The 27,600-nt window shown below is 31.6% G+C and overlaps 1 protein-coding gene across 1 annotated transcript in view; it reads left to right on the forward strand.

The window, feature by feature from the left end:
* The window catches only part of LOC107441357 (cubilin), a 208,698-nt gene that overhangs the window by 76,196 nt on the left and 104,902 nt on the right, over positions 1 to 27,600 (forward strand). Inside the window, exons 19-30 of the mRNA XM_087163788.1 lie at positions 1,285 to 1,475; positions 3,199 to 3,355; positions 5,860 to 6,041; positions 8,405 to 8,570; positions 11,087 to 11,300; positions 12,670 to 12,800; positions 14,581 to 14,767; positions 16,012 to 16,172; positions 20,229 to 20,410; positions 24,316 to 24,475; positions 25,879 to 26,060; positions 27,303 to 27,462. Of these exons, the coding sequence (XP_087019914.1) occupies positions 1,285 to 1,475; positions 3,199 to 3,355; positions 5,860 to 6,041; positions 8,405 to 8,570; positions 11,087 to 11,300; positions 12,670 to 12,800; positions 14,581 to 14,767; positions 16,012 to 16,172; positions 20,229 to 20,410; positions 24,316 to 24,475; positions 25,879 to 26,060; positions 27,303 to 27,462 (2,073 nt within the window). The remainder of the gene's footprint in view (positions 1 to 1,284; positions 1,476 to 3,198; positions 3,356 to 5,859; positions 6,042 to 8,404; positions 8,571 to 11,086; positions 11,301 to 12,669; positions 12,801 to 14,580; positions 14,768 to 16,011; positions 16,173 to 20,228; positions 20,411 to 24,315; positions 24,476 to 25,878; positions 26,061 to 27,302; positions 27,463 to 27,600) is intronic.

Raw genomic sequence — 27,600 nt, forward strand, 5'->3', positions numbered from 1 at the left:
TAACACATATTTATATACATGCTTAATTTTTTTGGAATAGTGGTGATGAAAATCATTTAAAAATTTAGTTTATAAAAGAAAAAATAGTATATATTTACTACCACTTTAAATATAGAAATAAAATTTTACGCCAAATGCGTAAAAGTTGGCAGGTATGCGTTTGCTAGATCCACAATCAAGCCAATGATTTACAGAGGTTTCTGCACAGAAATCTGAAAAAGGTTTTCCATTTAGGTAGATGTTCATAATTGCGTTTAACGCTACTTGTTTAAGGCCAGTACGTAATGTGTTTTCTTGTAAGTTCATTGCTGAAAAGCCCCTTTTCAACCTCTGAAGTACTCCCAGACAGAGTAAACATATATTCCACCATGCGCAGTATGTTGCTGCATTTCTAGATTAGAGGGTCATTTTAGAAGTGAAGCGCTAGACTCGTGTAAGATAACAAAAATTGAAAATGTATCACGAACATTAACGGGAAAATGGCAGTCCGCGCGGACGTCGGATTCGAGAAATTCGTTGTCCGCGGTGAATTTTTGACCACCGAGGACGGACTGTTTTTCGAGCCCTGAAATAGAACCAAACGACAATGATTAAATACGTTAGATTTTAAGTTAGAGCAAAAATAGGTCTGTAAAATTACAATTTAAGCTACAGAGTTTTATTTTTTCCCATCCAAACTCTGTTCCAAAGCTTTTGTGAGTCACCCGTCTGGAGGCAACGCCTTCACACGGTTTTTTATAAGTAGTTTGATCAGACCACTATGGAGGACATCAACATTCCAAACGAGTTATTTAATACAAAATCTAGTTAAAATAAGAAAGTGGTAGCAAATATGTGACTAAAAATTTGCTTTATTTACGAATATTATTGGTTTGCCGTATTCACTTGTCAATCTCTACAGATTCAATTCTCAAATATATATGATAAATTTCTCTCAATTACTTTTATAAAAGGTTTTGAGTTCATGAGCACAACTGGTTCACTTTTTAAATAGTCTGCGCGGACTCCTTCTAAAAGACCGTGTGGTGGCTTTTTGATCTAGGAGGTGATGCCTAAGGTGGCTAATCGCATTAAATGGGTCATTACTACATACTAGCTGTAAAACACTAGCGTCCCTTAGATCAAATTACCACTTAAACCACAATGATCTAGGAACCGCTGCTTCTACGCCTTGGAATTTTCTTTTAGTCCTATGAATATAGTCTTCGATACCATTATATTACTAATTATTTTAAAATAGTTATAATAAACCTGCATTTTTTCTGACACTTTTCTTTGTTACAGACGTTCAAGGATGTGGTGGAACATTAACAGCTCCTACTGGAAATTTACGCTCTCCCAACTTTCCAGATGTTTACGAGAATAATTTAGTTTGCGAGTGGTTAATACGCATTCATCCAGATAACAGACTTTTGCTCAAATTTACGGATTTTCACACTGAAAGTCACAATGAATGCAACTTTGATGCTGTGGAGGTAAAAATAATTATTGACTCTGAATACGTACATATTCAGAATTAAAAAATTTTGTTAGAGATAAGAAAAAAGTTATTTTGCTAACACCTTCCCACAGTAAAATAGAAGTCTAAAAAAATGTTTTTGAAATTTTTTTTCAGGTTTAAGATGAAAGACTTAACCTCTTCCCCGATTTTCCAAAGTTATCTCGGTTTTGTATACATTACAATTAATTTTTGTCCCGAGAAAGCTCAAGCGTAACAGAACTTATTGGTGGGATTGCTGTCATCTCGTTTTATGCTCCGTAAAAGAAAGTCAGTTGTAGTAACTGTAGTAAAGTTTTCTTCGAGTGTTTGCGCTTTCTCTAGTCAAAAGTTAAAAATTCAGCTCTATTTTTTGTGATTCAGGTAATTTTAGGTTTTAAATCTAACATTACCTTGGTAAATGCTTAGACAATGCAATTTAAATCATTTTTTCACAACTGGAGGTTCGCGAATTCCTATGAGTTCACCATGCGTTAAAAGAAGTTCAAGAAAATATCATTACGTCAGAATATTATTATTAATAAAATAATAATAAATTAACGTCTCTCAGTGAACTGATTAAAAGACCGGTTCCTAGTAGATCACCTAAATCAAGCATTACTAGTTGTGTCAATGAGCGGATGGGTGACAAAACTTGATCTGCCAGCGAAGGGACGAGGGTACACGGTATCGGTCCTCGCTAAACGGTTCAACCGTTAAGTGTTCAACTTTACACGCATGTCGTTGGACTATCAAAGAGGGGGAGTCGCCCTCTCTGCAAAAAACCAAAATTGTGATGGCATGTCTACGGAAAATCCTTAAAAATGTTTCTGTAATCATCAGTGATAGCTCATCGTGCAGCTCTAGTTTTATTTAAATAAAGTTCAAAGAGGTTAAAATTAAACTGACAGTACTCAGAGGCACGTGACTCTAGTTCCGCTGAATGGGTCCGGAAGAAATTTTTAATACATGTTGTGTAGATTATGCAATTGTGGTTTCCGTCGAAAGACAATCGTTCAGAATTTCGCCAACAGGTGGCACTGCAGTAAGGACTGTTATTCCACATTGCTGCTGTATACAGAAAGTCCGACAAGTAAAAAAATGGTCAGATATCTCGAGCGACACTTTTAAGTTTTAGTGAGGTAACTTATTTTTTTAGAAAATTCTTCTTGCTTTAACTCTTATTTTTACTTCCAATAAGTTATATGTTTCCCAATGACCGTACAATTTATCAGCTGTTAAGTGTCGTAATAGTCTAATACATAGCTGCCAACTTTTTGTGATTTTTGCTAAATTTTCTACAGTGGTTGTTGGAGAAGCCGTGACGGCTGAGATAAAAAAGTGTTCGCCTTCCGATGAGGTAAACCGAATTTCGATAAAAACAAACATCCTTTTTTTAATAATCTTAAACATTGTACCAAAATAGTTTAATGGCGTACAAAATACTAAAATTAAAAAAAATAGTTGCCAACACAATATTTCACTTCCCCCCAAAACAAGCTTAAAATAGAATAGTTTTTTTGCCATTTTTTTCTTTCCTTTTTTGAGTAATTTAAATCCCTGTGCGTTTATCTAGATATTTTTAAGGTCCATCACTACTGGATTTCTATTGCCTCACAAAAACCTTTCATACAGAAATGAAAATTATGAGTACAATAAAAGTTATTTTATCTATTACACATCAAGCCAATATGTTGAATAGATGCTTTCTTGTATTTCAGGTTTTTGCTGGTACAAATGACGCTGCTCCTCTTATTGGTCGCTACTGTGGCACCACCATTCCAGAGGAAATTTTCTCTGACAGTCATCAATTATTCATCAGGTTTAGAACTGATACTTCTCTAAGATATAAAGGATTCAGAGCTGAATATAAAACAAGTGTGTAGTTTTATTTCTTTTTTTAAAAATATAAACATTTTAATAAATTTTTATCACTATTTATAAATAGTAAATCGATTGAACTTAAATTGTTTTTGTAAGTAAGTGTAGCTAGAATTTAAAAGTTGTGCTACCATTTTTTAAAAATTTGCTTTTAAAAAAAATCATATGATTATATAATATTTTTTATATAATATTGAAAAATATTACATGATTATATAATATTTTTCAGTACACTGTTAGACATTTCTCGAAAAAATTGTTGAATGGTTTAATTTATTTAATTGTTATTTTACTATATCCAAACAAAACAAATAAATAACCATAAATAAGGTTGCATTCAAACTGTTAACAGTGAAAAAAAAACGTTTATTCATTGCTTTAACCTAATGCGGTTAAACAACAAGAATTTTATCGCACCAACTAGACCCACCTAATGAATCCACTTGGCTCCCTACAGTTGGGTACATATTATAGTCCAGAGGGCTAATCTGTTATTTTCGTGACTCACAGAATAGGAGTTCGAATCCCAGCATGGACAACACAATATTTCCTCCATTCCCTTCACTCGGGAAGAGTTTCAGTGTCTTGGAAGCCCCTATTTGTGACCCTGGGCTGTTACAATACGATACTACGCATAGATGAAAGCACCATAAAGCTGCTAAACTATCTCCAATGTCCAGTTAGATTTCCTTTTCACGCTTTCAAAACCATGCTAGTTGTAAATGGTTAAAAATCCATTTAGTTTTCTATTCATGACTTTTAAACGATAATAGGTTTCGAAACCGTAAAATAAAAAAATGTTTTTTACCTTAAACTTTACGGTTAATTGGATGAACAGACCGCTGCCGATTATTTTACCGTAATTTTAGAATGAAGATTCTAACTGTGTATCTATATTGTTTTCTCAATATTTATAGTATGAATCCTGAGTTTGAGAAAAAAAATTTGACTATTTATATTATTCATATGTAACTCGTCAGAAAAGTTAGGGTGCACTTTTGAAAGATTGCCAACTTTTATTATTCCCAAATATAATTTTCGAAATTGGTAATTTAAGGTTAATTTGAAATATAATTGTAGGCAGAAATATTTAATTAATAAATAAATTAGTAAATAAATTAATAAATTAATTTGAAATATAATTGTAGGCAGAAATATATTTCTCTATTTACCACGCGTTAAATACATCATTTAAAATCAAATATAATTTATATATCAAAAAATTAAAAATAAGGGCATAAATTCTGTTATCACTTTAAATATTAAAATTAATTTTTACGGGAAATCCGTAAAATTTGATAGCAATGCCTTTGACCGGTCAAAAGTGCAACAAGATTTTACCGACACATTTCATAACTGAACTGCTGACCCAATTTTGAGTTTACGACTACCAATGTTCAACTCCGTAGCCTCGTAATTTTGAACCCAATCCAGAAGACAGAGGAACTCCTGGTTCAAGTATTGGGAGAAATTTGCCTTTGTGGAGGACATGTTGAGGAAAATAACCCGCATTTACGTTACGCGGCTAAGAAAACTACGAAAAACTTTAACGGTTAGCCTGACGGCAAAGGGACTCTGTCCCATCCGTCTACCAATAAGGATATTTTACGTCTGCACTGTGAATGGTGCGAGCTGGCTGCAAAATTCGTATCAACCAACTATCGCTGGGATTCAAATCTGGGTCACTTACGGACACATTATACTTTGGTGAAATCGAATATTTTTGTTTCACCGCAGGGGTACTAATAAAAAGCACAAATCTCCTAGCATATTTTTTTCAGTTTAACATCCAAAGTGAATGTAAAAAATGGTTTTGTCCTAAAGATAAACAATGTGCAATCATCGTGGTACTTACGATCTTAAAATTAAATAGATTAAATAAATTAGAGTTTGTACCATTTTTCTCTTTTTTAGTCGCTCGTGGCAGAACATTAGAAGCAGGGATGCCGTAGGCGACTAAAAATACAAGAAGTGGTAAAAACTCAATTCATTTTTGTTAAATTTATTTCATTATTCAATCGTAACTATCACCATGGCAGTATTAATATATAACGTATTAACATATAAAACAAAAAAAATTCTTTGCAAGCACCTTTTATAATAAACAGAAAAAATATGTGAGAAAAAGTTGCTAATTTTAATCTCTTCTAATAGAGTTTTGCCTTTTCCACCACTTTTTCAATTTTTTGTTTCCTGTGAAAATTAAAATTGCATAATATTTTATAAGAAATACATTAAAATTCTACCTACGAAATAATAGGAGCAAACTATCATGTTATGTGCATATGTAAATAATTTAAATTTAATACTTTGCAACATAAATCTTAATCATATTTATTTACCCAAAATTCAACACAAACTCGTCTATCGCGAAATTTCCACAGAGCGGAACAAATTGCACTCTCTGAATAAGTGAAAAGAAGTGTTTTTTTTTCTGTCTTTTAATAAAACTTATTAATTTCTAGTAGTTTTGATTGAATTTTCAATTCATTGATTTTCAGTTTGTGGTGGTGTTTATACCGAAGCTACTGGCATACTCAAAAGTCCATTTTTTCCCGACTATTATCCAGCTCGAGCTCTATGCTTATACGAAATCCGATTGAGTCCCGGCTACCTCATCAATGTCACCTTCCATAATATGGAAATAGAAAGTCATCTTGATTGTCGCTTTGACTATCTACAGGTGAGTTTTTTATAACTTGTGAAACAGAGAAACATGCAATCCTTTAACTTTACCAAAACTGCTTAATGAGACAGATGTAATAATTTGTAACAAATGTAATAATTTGTAACGTTCTTCTTCATCCTTGGTGGGCTTCGGCTTTTTTTGACCACAAAGGCACCACTACACCCTCTCTCCCCGGCTCTTCGGAATGTTTTTCTTTACATGCCTTTTACCTCGTTAGGTACTTGGATATTTACTCGTTAGGTACTTGGATTATTTTTCAATGTAAAGCAATATAAAATGATCGGCGGTAATGGGGTAACAGTTATATCATATACACATTCATGTTTCTTACTTGTAAGAAAATAAATAATGATGAACTGCTTAACACATTTTACTCCTCTGAAAAATCAGCTACGCTACAAATGAAATAGAATCTTGTGGTGTGAACTGTGGTTCGGTTTCTAAAAAGAAACGCTAAAATAAAGCTTAAAAATATTTTCAGAGATGGCAGCAATCTAGTGCATTGCTTCTGCTGCCAAAGTTTAGGATAAACACGAAATTGTGCTGACAGGCACTTTTGTCACTAATGCAAAAAGCAGCTAGACACTCCAATCATTATTCAATGAAACTAACATCACTTTGAACACAAAAATCATTACTATGCGATATATTTTTCTTAGAATCATTAAACATCCTGTATCATTGAAATAAACATCGGAAGAGTAACATTTTCAAAAACCTTTTACGGTTAGCGAAAAAGAACACTCTCTCATCAATTGATCTAGTTTGTCAAGTTGTTTATAAATATTCCTATAAGACCAGGTAATGCTTGGCTTTTTGTTTACTACAGCTCTACAAAAAATCTTGTCTAGTGGTAAGAAATTAAAACGTATAATTAGCAAAATTTTATTTAAAAAACTCACCACGAGATAACTGTAACAAAATGGCATTATGTTAGTTTGAATTTCTTCGTTGTAGACAAATTCACATTTAACCCCTTAACGCACAGATTTTTTGAAAAAAAACCGACCAAAAAAATCAATTTTTTTAATGTAAAAAAACACACTTTAGAACATTGTCTTTTCTTTTGGTGGACAATTTTTTTTTTATTCTGAGCTTTTGTTCCATGGAAAAAGGCTTTATTCAGAGATGCCAACTGCTCCGGACACGCCAAAATAATTTTTAAAAAACAGTAGATAATTACGAAGTATATTTTGAAAATATTTGACTACTTTTGTTTGTTTCTTAAAAGATAACCATGACTTCAGTAGTAAAATTGGCTAATTATATAATCTTATGAATTATTTAAAAATAGTGGTGGATTAAAATCCACTAAATTTAATTCATTAAACCAAAAATTACAATTGATAAACTACCACTTTAAAATATATATTTGCTGTCCAGTGCAAGTTTGGCAACTCTGTATATTTTATTCTTGAATAAATAAGTGTTACTAGTGGGCTGCCCCCCTGCTCGCTAACGCTCGCCAACCCCCGAAAATTGCTAAGCAATCTTCTATGGTTTGCTTCGCAAACCAAGCTCGCTTCGCTCGCAACTAACTTACGTACATTGCAAATACACAAAATTCTTAGAATTCAAAACAATCATTCAAATCCATAGAACAACTTTTTTTAAAAAAAAAACATCTTTTTAGTGAATACTATGTCATTAAAATTAATTTAAATTCAAATAAATGACATGTAATTCGTTAAACCTATTAGAAATGTGCTATAGTATAAAATCTTAAAGCGTAACTTCACGACTGGGACTCATTTTTCAATGAATAACTAATAACAATAATAAAACAAATAAATTCGTGATATAAATCAAAAATCGTCAAATAAATTCGTGAAAAAAAGCGCTTTCGACAAAATACTAAAATAGAGATCTATCGACAAAGACTACTCACTTCTGCCTAGCTTAAGGTTATTTCAGTTTCTGTTTTTAAAAGCACTACATGGTGAGCCACCTCAGTTAGATTTGGCATGTGACATTTTTAGCAGCAATCATTGGTCGATTTTCTAGCGTTGCCATTCGGGGAGTTGTAATGAGGTTTTTTTTGTATCCGTGTAAGAGAAATATATATATATAGATAGCTTACAATCTTATATAAATGATCAATATTAATAAAACGATTTTTTTTCTTAGCTTTCACATTGTTATTTTCAATTCTCGATTATATTCGAGGATGAAAAATTATAGCAGCATAAAATACAATGCCGCTCTCGAATTAACTCGAGCGCACAAGTTAAGGAGTTAATCGAGTTTTGCGAATAATTTGGCATGCATTAAAGCAACTTTAAATTTCTTCCACTAGAAGAAAAAAAAATTGTCACAAGCATTCCTGAATGTATAGTAACGACATTTTCGTAATCCAGGTGCGAGACGGCGAGAAAGAAGACAGTTCCCTGATAGGTCAACTATGTGGAAGCCTTGTTCCAGAACCCATAATATCAACGTTTAATTTCTTATGGATGAAATTCGAATCTGATGGTAGTGTTCAAAACCGAGGATTTTACGCAGTTTACAATGCTATAGAAATTGGTGAGATATCATTTCTAACACTATTAGTATTCTCTTTCTAATATACATTTTCACTTTTAGCAATTTTATTTCTCTTGAACAATTATACGATAATATGTAAGCAATGTAAACAATATAATATATAAACAATATAACAATATATAAACAATGAAATAATATATAAACAATTATATAATTGAAAAAATTAACAAATTTTTGTGCTTGTACTTTACAAGAATAGTAACTCTCCAAAAAAATATTCAGTATACTGTGTCATAGTTAAGCTTTTCCCGAAATTAAGTAGCAAAATTTGGATTATCCAGAGGGCTGTTTGTGTACAGAGAAAAACTCTTTGAGAGACCATTTTACCCTATTGACCGTTAAAAAATTGCTGAGCAAGAAACTAATGAAATTTATATGACAGATAAAACTTATTATATGTACTATTGAAAGCGAATTCAAAGGATGTGTTTGCTTTAAATATGAATAATTTGAAACTACAGTCACAACGGTATTTGCGATTGAATAATTAAAGATATAATAAATAAATAAATATGAGTATAATTATTAACGATGTATTAAGTAAATATATAATTAAAGATATAATAAATAAATAATAATTAAATTTTTACTACATTTTACATTTTTAGTTGCCTGTGGCATCCCTACTATAAGGTGTGCAAAAGCAGAATTTTAGCAGAGGTAGTGGTGTGTAAAACCTCTATAAATCGAATTTATTACTACATTTCGGAAATCTTTACATTCACATACATTCACTACATTTCGGAAATCTTTATCCTCTGTCTGGAGCAAATTGGCATCTCTATATTGGGTGCTAATGGATACGTCAGAAAATTCACCTCTTGTTTGAGTTTCACGTTTTCAGAACGCCCAGGCATATTAAGACCCGTTTATAACGTCTTATCTTCAAGGTCTCACCAAGACTTTATTTCAGCAGGATAATGCACAGCTGCATGTTGCTCGTGTTGTCCTGACTTTTCTTGATACAAAAAACTGTCCAATAAATGCAGTGTTCAGCAAGATCTTCTAATCTTTGAAAAATTGAAAAAGTGTATCTAATGATTGCCCATCAACTGTATCGCCGTCTCTCTCAAATTATTACTGTTACTGGAACATCATCTTAAATCTGTATTGACTAAGGTTCCAAAAGTGCAATATATTTACTATTTGACTCCTTGTCTAAGCGCAGAGATCCCAACTTGCTCGTGACAGAGGATAAATATTTTCGAGTGGTATACTTTTAATGTATGATTCTTGGTTTAGTAAATTTGATTGATAGGGTTTTTACTCACCACTAATTCTAAATAATTCACAAGCTTATGCAATACGCCACTTTATTGCTGTTCATAAGGTTCCCACGACCTAAAAAAATTAATGACTTGTAGCTAAAAAAATTTAAGACAATATAAAAAGTTTAAATTTTGATTTCTTTTTAGACTTACGAGTTAAATCCAGAGGTATTTTTTGGCCATATATTTTTTATTTAAATTACACATTCATCGGTAGCTTAAAACATCTAGATGTATCCCAATTTTAATTTGTAGTCTTATACCGTTTTTAAAATATTTTGTCATGTCTGGTGCAGTTGGCATCCCTGTAAGCGGATAAATGCTTTGATTTCTGCTAGAAATGCAACTTTTGGTACTGATTTCTCAGAATTTCACAATAATTTCCTGAAACTTTAATCACTGCTTTATCCATTAATGCACGTTTCTAATGAATATCAATCTGCTTTTTGCACTCTTTCCTGGTGTTGTAATTTTAATAGCCAGCAGTGTATTTGCAGGTTTCTTAAGAAATTATGTTTTTTTTTATTTTCAATAATAATCTACACACCACTATTTACTTTTCATCATCACTAACTGACCACTATTTTAGGAAAGTGATAGCGAAAGTCAGATATATCTAGATGTTTTAAACTATCAATAAACATTTAATTTAATGGAAATATATATAGGTGCAAAAAAATAATAACTCGTGAATAATTTTGTAATTTACAAATGAATGGTAAATTTAAGCATTTTTCAGTAGTCTTGAAAAGTCTTAGCTACTATTCATTTATTTTTCCCAGGTCGTGGGAAGCCTGACTAAGTTCAAACAGCATATTAAATTTCGTGTAGTGCAAAAGGTTAAAATAATGAGGGTTTATTTTTCTGGCTGATTTCTAATGATAAAATGAATTTTTTCTCTTGCGTTATTTACAAAGCACGATTAATGCTAAACTCTAGCTTTAAATTATTATATTACCTGCGTGAATTAGTTATTATAATTTAAATAAAAATATTTTTTCTCATGAACTGTCCGCTTTTAACTTTTTATTTCAACCCAACTCATAACTAAGCTTATTTTTGAGGTAGAAAATGTTGAACTATTTTCCCCAATTGCGACGCTATTAACTGCGTTCGCAGCCAATAAGAAGATCGGAGTTAATAAAAGTAAGAGGATCTACTGCAGGGCCAACGGTTTTGGGGCAATATACGAATTAGTATTTTAACATAGATTTTTCTTATTTTTAGGCTGCGGGGGTGTAATGACGGAAACAAGTGGTCAAATTTCCTCACCAAGACATCCAGATGCTTATCCGCATAAAACAACTTGCACTTGGTTGCTGAAAGCTACGCCTGGACACGTGATTCGTCTTACATTTACTTCTTTCAACCTAGAAATGGACACTGATTGTAGATTCGATTACGTTCTAGTGGAAGACACTAGTTCAATCCAAATTGGGAAGTAAGCAATGATCAATTTAATCTATTAATATCACACAGTATTTCTTTAATGACAATTCTATTAAGTTCGTTCCGTTCTAAAAGACTGACTTAGATTTTATTTTACTAGTAAAATGTATAATTATTCTTCATCATTCAAAATATTCCTTCAATAATCAATGGTTATATTAGTAGTTCTTAAAGAAATCGCAAGCTTTTTATAATCACTTGTATCATTTCAGCGATTAATTATCCAACAGTAACACTTACTTCAAACATACTCATAGGAGACTACTAATCAAATTGGCATTTTGTGTTTGTAAGTGTTCGATTCTTTTAGTTTATTTGTGACTTAGTTAATTCATTTCGTTTTTCATTGAGCCTCCGTGTGCCAAATGAGCTTGCAGCCACTTTGGGGCCTTCTATCGTGACGACGAGGTAAAATTTCCGTAATTGCTTTCGAGGAAAGATCGATCCGCTCAAATCATATTCATCTAGTTTGTATAATTTATCAAAGCTTAACCCCGTCCCGCCCCATTCAAGGGGGGAGGGGCATCCGGGGAATACTGTAGACTCGAAGTGCGCGCATGTGACCATGGGTGAAAGCCCTTATATAGCAAGACGGAAAAGAGAAAAATCTGGTACGTAAAACATTTCATTCCAGCATTTTTTTCGAAAAAAATGAAATATCTGTAACTATCAAGATTTCTTTTATAATTCTGGCATATATATAAAACTGCTTCTTTTCCAAGATAAAGTAGATATTGTTGAAAAATTTAAAAAAAGAATAAGTAAACTCCTCCCCAATACTAGCTATAACTGAAATGGTTTTACTACCAGCTTTTCCTCTTTTCCGTCTCGCTTTCACCCTTGCATGTGACTACTCAGCAAGAAAAAAGAGGATTCACAAAGGTAGGCTTGGTGACAATCCATGACAACACGTCGGAAGAGGCAAAAGCAACTCCAGGAAAAACCCTGGTTGATGTACGCTGGGCGCCGCTCAAGCAGAGCAACAACCTCACCAGGACCCTAAGATTACCTCCTCCCAACCAGAAGGCCGCAAAGAATTTAGTGAATCCCTAAAATTAACAAAAGTAGTTACTCGCAGTAAACAAAATTTAGGAGTTTGAGTGTTCAGACGTAGCAGGCTAGGCATCAAGCAAAGTGCAATAAAAACAGTAAAAACATTGAATAAAGGTAGCAAGCATATTGTGATGATGAAAAGTGCTACAATTTGCACATAGGCAATGAAAACAGATAAAATTTCAAATTTGTAGAGTTACAGCAACGCAGCCTAGTTTGTATGAATTGAAGATTCTATAGATATAAGCGCAATTATATATAAAAATAAATCAGATGATTTTCTGTTACAGTTTGCTTTTCTGTTACAGATACTGTGGTAACCGCCGACCTCCAATCTTAACTTCAATGGATGAAACTCTCTTGGTGAAATTCGTAACAGATGCTAGCGTTGCTAGAGATGGTTTCACTGCTACTTATGAATTTTTAAACACAGAGGAAGGTCTTTATTTTCAATCCTACTCTTAAAACTTCATCCTACTTTATTACTTCTAACTTTGTATAGATTTCAAATTTTTCACGTTTGAAGATAAAATTTCCCCAGACGTAGTGGAAAAAACCCCAGCAAAACTTGTTTTATCTCTTAGAAATGATAATTAAATGTTACATTTAAACACAAATTACTTAACTTTAATTTCTTAGTATTAGCTAAATTTCCTTCAGTACTACATAACAACTCTTCATGATAATTTTCTTATGTTTGAAATTTACGAGTCATAATTATCAAATCGTTTTAAATCATATTTTGTAAGTTAAGAATTAAATATTAAAACACGAATTTTGTTACTACTGGTAAAATTCTACAGCAGAATTGTAAAAGCTGACTCATCACTCTTTATTTACACACTATTCATTTAATATAAAGGGAGGGATAATGTAATGATGAGTCACATTTTTTTTAAAACGTCTGATTCTTAGATCAAGTAGTTTTTTTAGCAATGTTTCAGGATAGTGAATTTAGATGTTTCTGAAATTTTCATTGAATGACACGATAAAGGAGAAGCATTTTACTGTTTACACAGTTTGGATATCGTTTGGATCATATTTTGCAAGTTAAGAATTAAATATTAAAACACGAATTTTGTTACTACTGGTAAAATTCTACAGCAGAATTGTAAAAGCTGACTCATCACTCTTTATTTACACACTATTCATTTAATATAAAGGGAGGGATAATGTAATGATGAGTCACATTTTTTTAAAAAAGTCTGATTCTTAGATCAAGTAGTTTTTTTAGCAATGTTTCAGGATAGTGAATTTAGATGTTTCTGAAATTTTCATTGAATGACACGATAAAGGAGAAGCATTTTACTGTTTACACAGTTTGGATATCGTTTGGATCATATTTTGCAAGTTAAGAATTAAATATTAAAACACGAATTTCGTTACTACTGGTAAAATTTTACAACAAAATTATAAAAGTTGGCTCATCACTCTTTATTTACACACTATGCTCGGTGCAACATCTCCACATCACTCCTTATAAAACTCAAAATATGCCAGAATAAAATCCTCAGGAAAATAACAAAAGCAAGATGTTTTATCCGCAATAAAAACATACATCGTGACCTCAACATAGATTTTTTAGATCATCATATTGCAAAGTTAAATTTCAGATTTTTCGAAAAGACCATAAATTGTGACACCGCAGGATTCAACGAAATTTTTACTTTTGAAAACTTAAGAGAAGACATAAACCTCAGACCGATGACAGCTCATCTTTGTAATGACGTAATTTTTACTAAAATACAAAATATTTAATTTCCTTTTATTCCAATTGCATTCAAATTACCAGAAAGAACCACCTTAAAGACCACAATACAAGACGAATGAGAAAAAGGCCGCTAACGGCCCCAGGCGCCCAGATATATTTCGATGATGATGATGATGATTTACACACTAATTATTTAATATAAAGGGAGGGATAATATAATACACATTTTGTTAAAACGTCTAATTTTTACATCAAAGAGTTTTTTTTTTACAATATTTCAGAATAGAAAATTTGGATGTTTCTGAAATTTTTATTGAATAACACGATAAAGGAGAAACATTTTACTGTTTACACAGTTTGGATATCGTGGTGTTTTTCACCAAATATGCTTTGTAAAAGTTTTTCCAAAAAAAAAATGAAAAATACGGATTATAATTTAATTTCTATAAGCCTTTTAAATATACTAATGATAAGTATTCAGATATTTTCTAATAGTATATATTTTTAGAATGTGGAGGTGATTTCTATCAAAGTTCAGGAGTTATTCGATCACCTGGATTCCCGAACCGTTACCCCCACAGTGCTCACTGTGTATGGATTCTTCACGCTCCTAACCAAAGACAAATCAGCCTCAATGTCACCAGTTTTGTGGTTGAACAACATGCTGGCTGCCGGTATGACTATTTAGAGTTGAGGTAAATACAATAGTGGATTAAGTGCACATAACGCACTAAATTAACGAACATTTCGATTTATTCATTAAAGAAAGTAGCTATTACACGATAATTATAAAAGCTATTTTTATCTTACAACGAAAATCCGCTCCCTGTCATTACCTTCTACATCCGCACAGTTTTTTATAAGAAGTCTGCGCAGACTATTTAAAAAGTGAACCGGTTGTGCGCATAAATCAAAATTCAATTTTAAAAGTAATTGAGAGAAATTTATCATATATATTTGAGAATTAAAGCTGTTGTGGTTGACAAAGCAGGCCAATCATATTCATTAATTAAACAAATTTTTAGACATATACTTGCTACCATTTTCTTATTTTTACTAGATTTCTAGTAAATGTCTCGATCGTAATCTGGTTTACCTTGTTGTAGTTACGAACATTAAAAAAAAAAAAAAAAAAAAAAAAAAAAAAAAAAAAAAAAAAAACATTTTTCCTTAACCCTTTCAATACGGCGAAAAATCAGCAGGGGTGAAAGCGAGACGGAAAAGAGGAAAGGCTGGTAGTAAAACCATTTCAGTTATAGCTAGTTTTGGGGAGGAGTTTACTTATTTTTTTTTTAAATTTTTCAACAATATCTACTTTATCTTGGAAAAGAAGCAGTTTCATATATATGCCAGAATTATAAAAAAAATCTTGATAGTTACAGATATTTCATTTTTTTTCGAAAAAAATGCTGGAATGAAATGTTTTACGTACCTGGTTTTTCTCTTTTCCGTCTTGCTATATAAGGGCTTTCATCCATGGACTGGGACAGCACACGTCCCGTCCGGTGCAAAAGGGTTAAAATAATATGAAAACTTTTAAATATTTTCAAGTGCTCACGAACCCTGCAAAGAATAACAATATAACTAAAAAAATCTATTTCACACTATACAAATTACAATCAAATGTTTAAAACAGTAATTAGGAAATTTGTAGTTTTCTTTCCATGTATAGATTCTTCCTTTTTCACGTTTTGAAAGATAATTTCGATAAGATTGAATCTTATATTTAATATTGTTTTAATAATCTGCGTTTGCGTTATACGGAAATCTGCCAGAAATGGAATTTTTATTCATCACAAGTCGATTCCGTTCTAAAGATTACTGTATTTTTTTTATTTTAATTGATTTTTTTCACAATAACCCATTCAAATAAAATTTACATTTTTCAAACTCTGTGTTTTCTACTTACATTAAAAAATACAAAAGGTGTATTTTTCAGAAATGGCGCAACTGGAACTTCACCTTTAATTGGAAGATACTGCGGAGAGGAGATTTTGAAAACTGTTCGATCTCACAGTAACAGTTTACGAATTGAGTTTAAATCTGATTTTTCTATGTCGGCTCCAGGATTTGAAATTTACTTTGATTCTACTGCAACTGGTAAGAAATATACGAACCAAAAAAATTTACAATAATTTATTCAGGTTTTCTTTTTTTCGTTAACCAAAAGCGAAGACAAGTGTGACAGCTAAACTACTATAATGTAAACCACCATATAATAATATAAATACATAAACTAATAGTATAATAATAATAATATAAACCATTAACCATACAAGCAGAGATGCCAACTTGCTCCGGACAGCGAATAAATATTTTCGATTGGTAGGTTATAAATTGTGATTCTTGGTTTAATAAATTCAATTTATTAGATTTTTATCCATCACTATTTCTAAATAATTTGAATAGTTATATGATTCGCCTCTTAGCTGAAGTTAAGTCATACTAAACCTTTTAAAAAGTAAGCAAAATTAGTCAAATATTTGCAAATTTTAGTTAGCGGGTTATTTACCGTTTTTTAAATTAATTTGGCGTGTCCGGAGCAGTTGGTATCTCTGTACAAGTACTTATTTTAAATTTTAATATTCGGACGAAGGCGACCATTATTGCTTCATTTTCTAAAATTTTAGCTTGAATTTTTTGCTTAATGCTAGGGGTAATTATCATTATATACGCAGGCGTGCGTGCTCCTAAGGAAGTACGAATTTTAGGCAGCTATAAAGGTTAAGAACAGATAAGAGAAACATACTTACAATATTACATCGGAATTCGAATCTGATGTCTCCTCATTACAAAATGTTTGCTGGAACGGAAAGAGAGGTTAGAAATCAAGAGGGCTAATATCAAGATGTTGTTGTTTTTTGAATTCAAAATGATTTACTAAAACAAAAAATTTGTTGTTACTATAAATATAAAAGAATTGAAGTGAGGCGACACAGGCTCGTAGAACTCATACGCTAAACACAGATGCCTTTATCGTCGCAGCAACAACCTGAACAGCACATAGGACCAAGTGAAAAGATATGCACAGGAAAAGAAGGCAAGCTTCCATAGATATAATGTAAACCAGTACCCCGAGGATTGGTGTGGTCTCTGTGTAGAAAGTAAAAATTTTTAGGGGCACAGCAGCAGATGCACCCTCTTTCCTCTCAATCCCAACTGAGGTTGGTGAGGAGAAGAAACGTTTTTTTTTTTTAAATTTTTATTTATTGTATTCTTTGCATTTTTACACTATTGATAAACAGTATTGTACTACTAATTAACCCGTTTAATCCCGACTTTTTATATTGAAGTGGAGCAAAAAGTGGCTTCATGAAAAAAGTGGTATAATATGTTACTCAACTAAATGGGTAATATCAACTATTTATTACCATTTAATTTCGAAATGTCCTTGCACCTAATAGTGACACATCTAGTGATAGAAACTTAAATCACTAATAAATTATGGTGGAAGGTAAACTTTTAATTCTCCTAGATCAGGGATGGGCAAACTACGGCCCGCGGGCCAATTGTGGCCCGCCGGAAGATTTTATCCGGCCCGTGGATTGAATTTTTATTTGCCGATCAGTGGCAAATATATAAACAATATACATCCACTTTCTTGTCGACTATGTTTAAAATTATTTTTGTTTTTCCTTTTTTAACAAAGTACTGATGACATTTTTACTTTCTCTATTTTTGTTCTACAAAACATAAATTAATGGAAATAGTTAGCACAGACTGCTTCAATTGGTAAAATGTTGAAGGCAGAAGTTCTTTATAGAATAGCCGTAGATTGGCTCCAACTAGCATTTGTCTTTCTCGAGGAGCTGACTTATGGAATCTAATAAAGGTAAATTGTACTTTACATTTGGCAGACTGCGCATTTTACGCTCCAAAGAGCGAACAATCTAACAATCATCTGAAGCAGTTGTTTCTAAATATGCCAAAGTTTTACAAATCATTACCAAAAGCTAGTTTCCAAAATTTAATATTTCATGCCCAGAAAATCAGTACTATGTTTTCTTAATCTTATATATGTGAACAAGAGTTTTCAACTATGAATCTTAGAAAAAATCATTTCAGAAGTAGACTAACAGAAAAGCTTTGTTCCTTAAAATAAGCACATCTCACTTCGAACCTTAATATAAGGAACTTTAAAAAATGAAATCGCAATTTCCGTCATCTCACTAAATATTTAAATTAAAACTTGTATATAGCTTCTTTTTTTTAAATTTTGAAGTTTTTACTTGGCCCACCAAACATTTTTTTCCTTGATTATTGGCTCTCGACCAAAAAAGTTTGCCCATCCCTATCCTAGATAAAAGACAAAATTGAAACAATTGTCCTACCACAATACATGTTTTTGAAAAAGGAAACTGTCCTATAAATATGACGCTGGGCACTAACAGGTTAAGATATTTCTTTGAAAATACATTTATATCATCCATGTTGCTTACATCTGCTTACACATTTTGAAAGAAATACCAAATTGGCAGCCAGTACGCACGTCTTAACTGTCACTTAGCATCGTATGCGCTGGATCTTAGTACATATGATGTTCTGCTAAATCTGAGTATGTTACTCACCTTGTAAGTTATTTCACTGGCATAAAACAAACCGAGCAGTTCCCCGTATTAGTTACGTATTCAAGGAATTAGTCTTCTCTTTTCAATATTCTTTAACCAAGCTATGCAAGTCATCACGAGGCTCCGAGTCTTGCACGTGAAAGGCACCACAATCACAAACATAGATAAAAAGAAAAAAGAAGAATAAAATTTTCTTGTAAAACCAGAAGTATTGGCCTCGATTTTAAACTTTTTAAACACTCGCCGACAGGGGTCAGAGGACTGGTCTTGCATCAGAAAGATTCTGAGTCCGAAGCCTGGGCAGCGCATAGATGTTCTTTCGTTCTCTGTACTATTTGTCCTTACTGTGCGTCCTTACTATTTGTCCTCCTCCCTAATATGATGCCCCTGAAAGAGTGGCCAACAAAATCTGCCTTAATACGCCAGAATTGACGAATATCAACCCAGGTGGTCACTCGAAAAAAATAAACATTTTAATGCTTTAATACTCACATTTTGTTTCGCTAGCATTTAAAGATGTAACACTTTAATTGTAACCATAAAAATTTTAAAGATAAAAAATCCCGACTAGTGTTCTTTTGATTTTCTTAAATGATTGATATGATATGGAAAGTAAAGATATTACAGCTCCGAGAAGTGGTTAAAAATTTAAAAAAAAGCGTATATTGAATTTAAATTATCTAACGTAATTAAATACCATATAACTATAAAAACTAAACTCAGTGGCACGACAGCCCATAGGGGGCCAAGGCCTACTGTGACCATCTCAGTTTTCTTGACCTAGGGCTCCGGGGTGCAGGAACAGATGCAGAGATGCCAACTGCTCCGGACACTCCAAAATAATTACAAAAACGGTAAATAACTACAAACTAAATTTCGCAAATATTTGACTATTTTTGCTCGCTTTTTAAAATGGTATAGCATGACATAACTATTATAAAGAGGTGAATCATATAAACCTACGAATTATTTAGAAAGAGTGGTGGATAAAAATCTACAAAATTGAATTTAATAAAACAAGAATCACAATTGATAAACTACCACTTTAAAATATTTATTTGCTGTCCGGAGCAAGTTGGCATCTCTGCAGATGTTCCAGTCAGGTGGTCAGCCGAATGCGGAACCCCCAGTGTTTAGTTCCCAAGCATGCTTGGCACTCATTTATCGACCCACTGAAGGGATGAAAGATAGAGTCAACCTTGCCCGGCCTGAGGATCGAACCCATGACCTGTGGCGCGGAAGCGCGAAGCGCTACCACTCAGCCACCGGGCGTACTATATAAAGATGAAACTATATAAAGATATAACTATATAAAGATCAAATATGAGCGAAATGACTGGGGAAAAAATATTTTATTTCATAAATCGATTAAATTATGCACTCATTTCGCTCAAATTTAATTTATACTAAATATTCCTAATTGCATTTTAATATTATTAACAAATTACAAGCAAAATGTATGAAATATAAAAGGATGTAATAAATTTACGTAAGCAATGCTCAACTATTACGAGTTCTACGATATAGTATACATTTAATAAAAGTTTTGTTGTAAATTCTGAACTGAGTAACCATTTTTATATTGTAGGATGTGGTGGAAAGCTAACATCTCCACGTGGCACCATTATGTCCCCAAATTACCCTCAGACTTACCCTATAAATGCTAATTGTGAGTGGCTGATCCAGGTTTCAGAAGGATCTGTTATTTCATTGCACGTCGTAGACATCGATATTGAAGAACATCGTGAATGCAGGTTTGACTACCTTCAGGTAATCGGATCAGATTTTGATTAAATAATGAAGTTTTAAATCGCATTGATTTTAATTTTTTGTTCATCAGGCTATAAAAATTGTGTTTATTTTTTATCTTTTAATGATTTCAATATGGCCGCCAAACAAAAAAGGCATCGCGTTACTCTTTATAGTGATGTACTTTTTTAATAGGAAAAGTAGAGAATTAGTATTTAAATCAGGTTGATAATTCATGTCGTGTCTACCATTTTATTTGCATAATTATTGCGAATTTTAAATCAAAATATGAACTATAAGTTCTTACTTAATTATATTTTGGAAAAAATGAATCTCTTAATTTCATCGAAAAAAATTAAGTTACTAGTTTCAGGGATGCCACAGGTGACTGAAACTGCAAGAAGAGATATAAACTCAATTCATATTTATTTATTTAACACGTTAAATGCCATGGGGGTCACCGGTGACCGGCACTGAGTTTGTTCATAGCTCCACGGGGGTCACCGGTGACTGACGAAGTCAAGATTATTAAAAACGCATAATTCGAGTAAATTTTTAATATTTTTAAATTATTATCGTTACTAAAATTGTTTGAAGAAATTAATGCAATATAGAACACATAAAAATAGTTTTATTTATATTCACAGAGTTGCCAACTTGCTCCGGAAGGCGAATAAATATTTTCCAGTGGTAGTTTATTAATTGTGATTCTTGGTTTAATAAATTCAATTTAGTAGATTCTTATCCACCACTATTTCTGAACAATTTGTAGGCTTATACAATTATCCATAGGCAAGTAAAATTTTTATAGTGTAAATAATCTTTCTTTATCTTTATCTTCAATTTGTTCCCTTTATTATGTATCAACTTGCGACTTATTTTTATGTATGACTCAGACTTGATTTTATCAACTATTGTTCATTCTGAGATTTAACTTAATGTTAACGCAGCACCTCCCTTCCCTTCCACCACATATTGTCCAATTTAGATGAAGGAGCGGATATCCATACATGGATAGGTACTCTGAAAAAAGTTGATTAGTTAGTTAGTAGTAAAATTTTTAAAAAACTAGCAAAGTCTGTCTAATATTTGCAAATTTAGTTTGTAGTTATTTACCGTTTGGCCAGACGGGCAACCCATGTAAAATTAGCGTGTCATTCAACATGTTAACCTATTAAATTATTCAACCGTAACTTTCACCATGCTAGTTATTTTTACGTTGCTAGTTATTCGTATTTAAATCAAAAATATGCTTTTCATCTACTTTCAGCAGCTAACTGAGAGAAAAATGCTAGAAAATGTTAATAGGTTTTTTTTCACTTATTAATCACCTCTTTTTACCTTTTTGTGTCATCTACGGCGTCCTTGTTTAATTTTGATTCCCTCAATCCTTGAAAAATTTCAGTATTGTCAGTAATTTAAGGTTAATGCTTGAAAGTATTTCATAATTTAATTTACCACTTTGTCCTTTGTTACCGTTTGTTTAAGTAGTTTAGAAATTTGAATTTTCATGCAAATACACTTTCTTTGAAAAACAAATTTTAGTGGCAATTACCCAGAAATTAAATTATCGACTTTCGTTTAATTTTCGTTACCATTCTTTAAAATTTACAAGGCCGAAAAATTAGTTCGTTACAAAAAAAAACGAATTAATTTGTTTTTCATTAGCCAAAAGCTCAATATTTATGCGTCTATTTTATTAATATCTAGTTGAACTAAATTAATTTTATTTGTATGTGTGTGGGCCTTATCTATGCATTTAACTTTTTTTGTCTTTTCACATTTTCTTATAAAAATTGGTTAATGCGCAATGTGGTTCATACATTAACACTAGGTTTACGGACGTTCCTTATATACCTATATCTATGGACACACGTCAATTTGACGTATTAAAGAATTGTGATTCTTAATTTAATAAATTCAATTTAGTAGATTTTTATCCACCACTATTTCTAAATAATTCGTAGGCCTATATAATTCACCACTTCCTATTTCAAAATTCACTTTGTTGTTATTTACCATTTTTTTTAATTATTTTCGCGTGTCCGGAGCAGTTGGCATCTCTACACTTAGAAACCAATGTTATTATATGTATACTATAAGAAAAAAAATGAAGATATGAGATATATATTTATGAAATATTCTAGTATTTTATGTTTCAATACTCGAACAAAGCAACTGAAACCTTCAAAATCTGACACTCTGACATCAATTGACATTCTGCGTTTGTTCTTTCTATTATTGCTTATCGGCAACAGTTGTTTATCACTTGTTTTATTTGAGATAACGAATCGAAGTATTGTCGGTACATTCCTACTTATTATTGATGTGATAATTGCTTGCTTACTTAAACTTTTGTCTAAATTATGATCGCGTCAAATTGACGCATATCCGTAGAAATAGGTATACCACATAGAGAATTTCAATATTTCAACGCTTTTGAGGTAAATAGCATTTGATATATATTTATTTCGATCAATGGTTAAAAGTCATTACAAGAGATAAAATAAAAATTCAAACGGGTTTTATAATTTTCCTTACAAAAGTCGAAATGACGTGTACCATAAACCTAGTGTTAAGGTGTTTTTAGCAGCAAATATTTTGGGAAATTTTATATGATAAAAATGTTAGAACAATTTGAAATTAGAAATGGTGACCTTTTAATCTATGCGAAATTCATATCTACCAAAATTAGCAGAGGAATTTAACAACTTTTTTTTATCTGAAACACCAGCAATTTTTAAGCGCCGCATTTTAATATTTATATAAGAATGCTTGCAGAATTATAATGGTATTGAAAAAAGAATAGAAATTTTAAACTTCCTTAAGTTCTTTTTGATTGATGCACATTCAGGTGGATAAAAAAATACACCATTTCAAAAAGCTTCAAGCATTATCTTTTAAAATTGTGCCGACAGTTTTGCCATGTAAAATCTTCCAAAATATTTGCTGCTTAACGAATGATTATTTACATAGAGTAATTACAGAATGGTTAGCACGAATGCCACACTTCTTTTACATAGCCTGCCCGTCTGGTCAAACGGTAAATAACTATAAACTAAATTGCAATTATTAAACAGATTTTGCTAGTTTTTAAAAGGTTTAGAATTATATAAGCCTACGAATTGTTTAGAAAAAGTGGAGGATAAAAATCTACTAAATTGAATTTATTTAACCAAGAATCACAATCAATAAACTACCACTTGAAAATATTTATTCGCTGTTCGGAGCAAGTTAGCATCTCTGTGTATATAACATACCTGCCAACTTTTAATCCCTTCCATTATCATTTTTCCCAGTAGTATTAAAATGGAATTAAAACTTCAATTTTAAGCAACCAAATGCGTTGTATTTGAGAAAACGTATGTTAACAACCATCACAGTAACGTATATTAATATATGTGCTTAATTTTTGTAAGAATAGTGGTGATCAAAATCATCTAAAAATTAAGTTTACAAAAGAAAAAATAGTATATATTTACTACCACTTTAAATATGAAAATAAAATCTTCCGGAAAATCCGGAAGAGTTTGCAGGTATGATATAAATAAAACTATTTTTGTGTGTTCTATATTGCATTAGTTTCCTCAAACCATATTAGTAACGATAATAATATAAAAAATTAAAAATTTACTCGAATTATGTGTTTCTAATAACCTTGGCTTCACCGCTCACCGGTGACCCCCTTGGCGCTATCGACAAACTCAGTGCCGGTCATCAATGACCCCCATGACGCTCAATGTGTTAACGTTATTTTATCATGTACGCTTGCTGGTATGAGTTGCTATCATATAAATTTTAAGGGGGTATTGTGTGATTGTTGATAGTTTTAATTATAGTTCTTAGTTGATGATGCCTTAAATAAAAAAAAATTTTGAAATAAAATTATATAAGCAAAAATAATTAGTTATTATTTAATATGTTAGGTGTTCGATGGAAATAGCGAAAACTCCAAGTCATTGATGCGCATTTGCAACAACCAACAGAATCCAGGACCCATCTCTTCATCCAGCAACTCACTTCTCGTTAGGTTTCGATCGGATGTTTCGCAAGAAGCCGGTGGTTTTCATTTAGCATATGAGACACGTAAGTCATTTTAGCACTGAATCATAAGGAAATGGTTATTCACATTACTTTTTATGCAGGATGCTCCGTAATGATCACTCTTAACCACTTCCTTGATTATCTCGAGCTCTTTATTTTAATAAATAACCCAAGGAAACTAGGACTCAGCTGAAATTTTCAGTGGGATTTATTTTATAACCGCATATGAGACACACGAGTTGTTTCAACACTGAATTATAAGGAAATGGTTATTCATATTACTTTTTATGCAGGATGCTCCGTAATGATCCCTCTTAACCACTTCCTTGATTATCACGAATTCTTCATTTTATTAAATAACCCAAGAAAACTCGGAATCAGCAGAAATTTTAAGAGTGATTTTTTTTTAATCGCCTTCATTATTACACCTTAAAAGAGAATATTCTTCTTTAATCGAAAGTTTGGGAAGTTTTAATTGAGAACTTCGTTTACTCATACAGAATTGATTATACGAATTTAATGATACATTAAAATTCAGATTTTCGTTTAGAATTACTTTAGCTTACCTGCCAACTCTTCCGGATTTTCCGGAAGATTTTATTTTCATATTTAAAGTGGTAGTAATTATATACTATTTTTTCTTTTATAATCTTAATTTTTAAATGATATTGATCACCACTATTCTTACAAAAATTAAGTACATATATTAATATGCGTTACTGTCATGGTTGTCAACTTAAGTTTTCTCAAATACAACGTATTTGTTTGCTTAAAATTGAAGCTTTAATTCCATTTTAATACCACTGGGAAAAATAATAATGGAAGGGATCAGGTATGCATTAGCGTTTACTGGGAAGAAATGAATTTTGAAAGAAATATATTTTCCAACTTTTTTTTAAGATTAGAGGTTGCTATAAAAAAGAATGGAATGTTTAAAAGCAAATAGTTTTACATTTATATGGGTTTGTTGTATTTTTAAAAATTAGTGTTCAAAAAGAACACCAATGGTTGGATTATAAAAATATATTTATGGTATTTATAGAAAACTTTTGTAATAATTTATGGTAAAACTTGTCACTAGAAATAATTCTATGTATATGAAGATACTTAAAGTAAATTAAATTTAAGCATAATTGTGGTTAGAAATTAAAGCTTAAGTCTGTGCTATGCTCTCAGCTTTTGAAACTTGATCCAACGATATTATACTTTTGTTACCACTTCATAAGTTTTATTACTTAAATAATTGATGATTCAATCAATTTTATTTAAAAAGCTCAATTTTCAAAAAATTCTTATAAAAGTTAATTTTAAATAATAGTTAATTTTATTTAAAAAATTCAATTTTCAAGTATCAATTTTGTTTTCTCTAAATGAAAGTATTGACATTTATCATTCTCAAACTTCTGATAATTGGAATTTTTAAAGTGTTGTTTTTTTTTCTACAGTATGCAATACAGTTCTCAAAAAACGAAGAGGCGTAATTGAAAGTCCAAACTTTCCTAATACCTATCCTCATAACCATAACTGTTCCTGGACGATCGAAGCGCCACCTGGAAATAATATATCTATAGTGTTTTCACATTTTACTTTGGAAGGAAGTGAAGACTGCGAAGCAGATTACGTAGAGGTAATTTATTTTTTAACATTAAAAATAAATAAGTTTAACTTTTAACTTATTTCTGCATTTATTTTAATCATTTTTATACATTAGATTTTAGCTACATTTATTGCAACCATTAATAAAAATTTTATTGATTGTTTTGTGACTTTTTTTATTGTTATGAACCTTGAAAAGGAATATGATATTTTAGTTGCTTCATCATTTGCAGTCTAGTTGTTTTACATTTTGCATATGCATACAACTCTAATCATAATGTTTATATTTTTATAATTATTCCATGGAAAATCAGTTAAAAAATAAACAGTTTAAATAATGAAATGAAATTACTATACAATTGCAAGTTTTATATTACATTTTTGTACACTAAAGTAAATTAAAAAAATAAACAATTTAGGTGTTCTGTGATTTTTTTATACAATGTGAGAAGCTGCAAAAAAATGATCAGTCAATCAGAGCAAATAACGAAAAAGGAAAGGAAGTTTATTTTTTATTTGAATTTTTTTTTTATTATTGTAAGTATGGAATTTTTGGTTTATTGCAGCTTTATTTTAGCGTAGTTCTGATTCCAATTAATAGTTTAATAGTCTAATTCATAGTTTTCTGTCTAATAGTCTAATTCATGATTTTCTTGTAGAGCATTTAGGGTATACCGGGTAAATGTATACGGGGAAATGGCATTTGACCTTAAAAAGCCATTTGCCCGGTATATCCTACACTGATGTTTTTTAAGGTCAAGGGTCACTGCCCGGTATATATTTGCCCGGTATACCCTACACTGATATTTTTTAAGGTCAAGTATCATTGCCCGGGTATATATTTGCCCGATACTCCAAACACTGATGTTTCTTCTAATCTCTCGTCAGTATGTATTAAAATATCAAATAAGTGTAATTATATCCACGAATAAATTAATATCAAATGGGATGTAATAAATATTTCGGACATTCACCAAAGCGACTATGTGATTGTCAACAGTCACCGGTGAAAGTCAACAACCACCGATTTCAGTCATTCACAGTAACATGCACATAATTTACATAATAACCTCATCAGGACGTTTATTTCATACTTTGCCTAAATAGCATCCGGCATTATATATAATGCCTAGGCAATGTGTGAAATATAAATCATTTCAAACTTCGCCGGCTAGTTTTAGGCATCATATATAATGCCTAGGCATTGCATATAATGCCGGATTTCATACTCTGCCGGTAACATATATATAAACAACTAACTTGTACATTTCAGATTCTAGAAGGTCAGAGTGTGCGTTCACTTGGGAAATTTTGCGGAGACCAGTCTGAATTGCCTGGAGTAATCAAGACCTCCTCCAACAAGGCCATCGTTAGACTCATTACAGACCGATCAATAAGCAGAGAAGGCTTCAGACTGGAATATCACATGAAAGGTTTTTTTTAACTTAATTAATAGTTTAAAAAATGCTGTTTTGTTTAAAATCTCATAGATTGCCTTTTGAAATTGTCCGATGGTATAACAATATTTAATCGTAACATTAATTTAACGTTTAACCCTTTCGAAGGTCGTG

The sequence above is a fragment of the Parasteatoda tepidariorum genome, chromosome 5 (genome assembly GCF_982258835.1).
Source record: "Parasteatoda tepidariorum strain Cologne lab strain chromosome 5, Ptep-v5.0, whole genome shotgun sequence".
Classification (NCBI taxonomy): Eukaryota; Metazoa; Arthropoda; class Arachnida; order Araneae; family Theridiidae; genus Parasteatoda; species Parasteatoda tepidariorum.